This window comes from Austrofundulus limnaeus, unplaced genomic scaffold (assembly GCF_001266775.1).
Source record: "Austrofundulus limnaeus strain Quisiro unplaced genomic scaffold, Austrofundulus_limnaeus-1.0 Scaffold8, whole genome shotgun sequence".
In the NCBI taxonomy this organism is placed as follows: domain Eukaryota; kingdom Metazoa; phylum Chordata; class Actinopteri; order Cyprinodontiformes; family Rivulidae; genus Austrofundulus; species Austrofundulus limnaeus.
Window position 1 is genome coordinate 1,115,535 of NW_013952410.1, and position 1,813 is coordinate 1,117,347.

The 1,813-nt window shown below is 43.8% G+C and overlaps 1 protein-coding gene across 1 annotated transcript in view; it reads left to right on the plus strand.

The window, feature by feature from the left end:
- The first annotated feature begins 443 nt into the window (after positions 1 to 443).
- Positions 444 to 1,813, plus strand: part of ppp1r2 (protein phosphatase 1, regulatory (inhibitor) subunit 2) — a 25,323-nt gene continuing 23,953 nt past the window's right edge. Inside the window, exon 1 of the mRNA XM_013999669.1 lies at positions 444 to 846. Coding sequence (XP_013855123.1) covers positions 725 to 846 — 122 coding nt within the window. The 5' untranslated portion in view covers positions 444 to 724. The remainder of the gene's footprint in view (positions 847 to 1,813) is intronic.

The following is a 1,813-nucleotide window of genomic DNA, read 5'->3' on the forward strand; positions in this document are numbered from 1 at the left end:
TTTTATATTTAATCTTAACATAATTCCAAGTAACCAGGACAACTGCTGGTGGGCCAAATCAAATGCTTGGTGGGCCAGTTTTGGCCCGCGGGCCCCACTTTGGGCACCTCTGCCCTAGAAACTTCTGGTGAATTTAAAATGCAAATGAGTGATTCCAATTAAAACACACAAGGTCTATACAACTCAGAGGAAAAAATAAGATTGGCTGAAAACATCAGAATGTGTGTTTGGTGAGTCTTTTTTTTTAAATAAAAGCACAATGGAAAGCTGATGTTGGAAGTTCAAGGTAGGGCAAAACTCCTAATTTGGTTTTAAAAATAATAATAATACTGAACTGGTATTGTGTGTAGTTCCACAAGAGGGCAGCAGTGAACCATTTATTCCCTCTGGGTGGAAGAAAACCGCGTTTTGTTGATCTCGCGAGAGTTTGAGCCCATCTGTTCGTAACGCCGCCGCCGTAGCCCAGTTACTGTAGGTAGGGGAACAACACGAGACAGRCCGGACATGTTAAAATAGTCCGTACAGTGTAGGATCTTGCCTGGCTTTTTCTTGAGTTTACGGAGGAGCATTAAATGATGAAGAACTACACGTTTACATCAGAACCAGTTTGTTGGAAAATGACCGTCTGAATCACGAAAACAGGAAGAAGAGAGAGAGAAAAAAAAAATCTGTTGAGTGATAGTATTTCGAACCGGTCAGCTTCTTCTTCAGCCTGTGCGGGAGAATGGCAGCTCCCCGACCGATTAAAGGCATACTAAAAAACAAGAATAGCAGCAAGAACGTGAAAGTGCTGCCGGAAGAACACACAGAGCACGTCCCGGAAGGACTGTCTGAAGATGACCACCAGTAAGTTCCCTGCTCCGCCGTGTTGGGTGTTACCCTGCGGAGGTAGCCAACGGTAGCTAAACTTGTTAGCCTTACTCCGCAGACCCCTCTGTGTTTTTGGCGCTTAATGTTAGCCAACTGTGTCTGCTGACTGAATTAGAACTTCATGGGGGGTTTCTCAGCAGTAATAAGGGGTTTGTCCTGCTTGTCACTATATATATATTCGTTTTGTCGAGATAACATGGCTAACGACACCGTAAGTTATTGTTTGTGTTCGTTACTGCTGGCAAACTACAAACAGCTTCACCTCTCCCTCAGGATAACATTTTATATTTAGAGTCAGGGGTCATTAGGACTGGGTAACGATCATTATACCGGTTATGACTTGTGCATTCGGTCAATGTTTGATGGAACTTGCCTTCTAGGTTTTTAAACTCCCACCCAGTGCTTGTTGGGCACAAAACCAGCAGTGTTTTAGTACATTTGATAGCGTTTATTCTACTACAGGTAATGTTATTTATAGTTAATATCAAACTTATTAAGTTATTMTTGCGTTTATGAGTCACAGACTATCAGATCTGAATTGTTTTATATTTGCCTTTACTTTGTTGACCACTGGCAGGAGTAGATGTTTGACTAAATTGTGTTCATTAATGAGTCATGAGGCTTGTTTCAAACGGTTTAAAAAGCATTGTAAAGCAAAATAAGTTGGAGTGTTTCAACAGCCTGGTTGTAAAAATGTGAAGGTTGTGAAAGGTGGGTGTGGAAGTGCCAAATCAGCTCTTCTGCTGCCCAGTGGGCCCGTTGCCTTAGGGCTGAAGTGACACGAGTTGGATGGACATCGATGTGTCATTTAGTCCTCCATCCATCCATCCATTTTCTTCCACCTATCTGGGGTCGGGTCGCGGGGGCAGCAGCTTCAGAAGGGAGGCCCAGACCTCCCTCTCCCCAGCCACTTCTTCCAGCTCCTCCGGGAGAACTCCAAGGC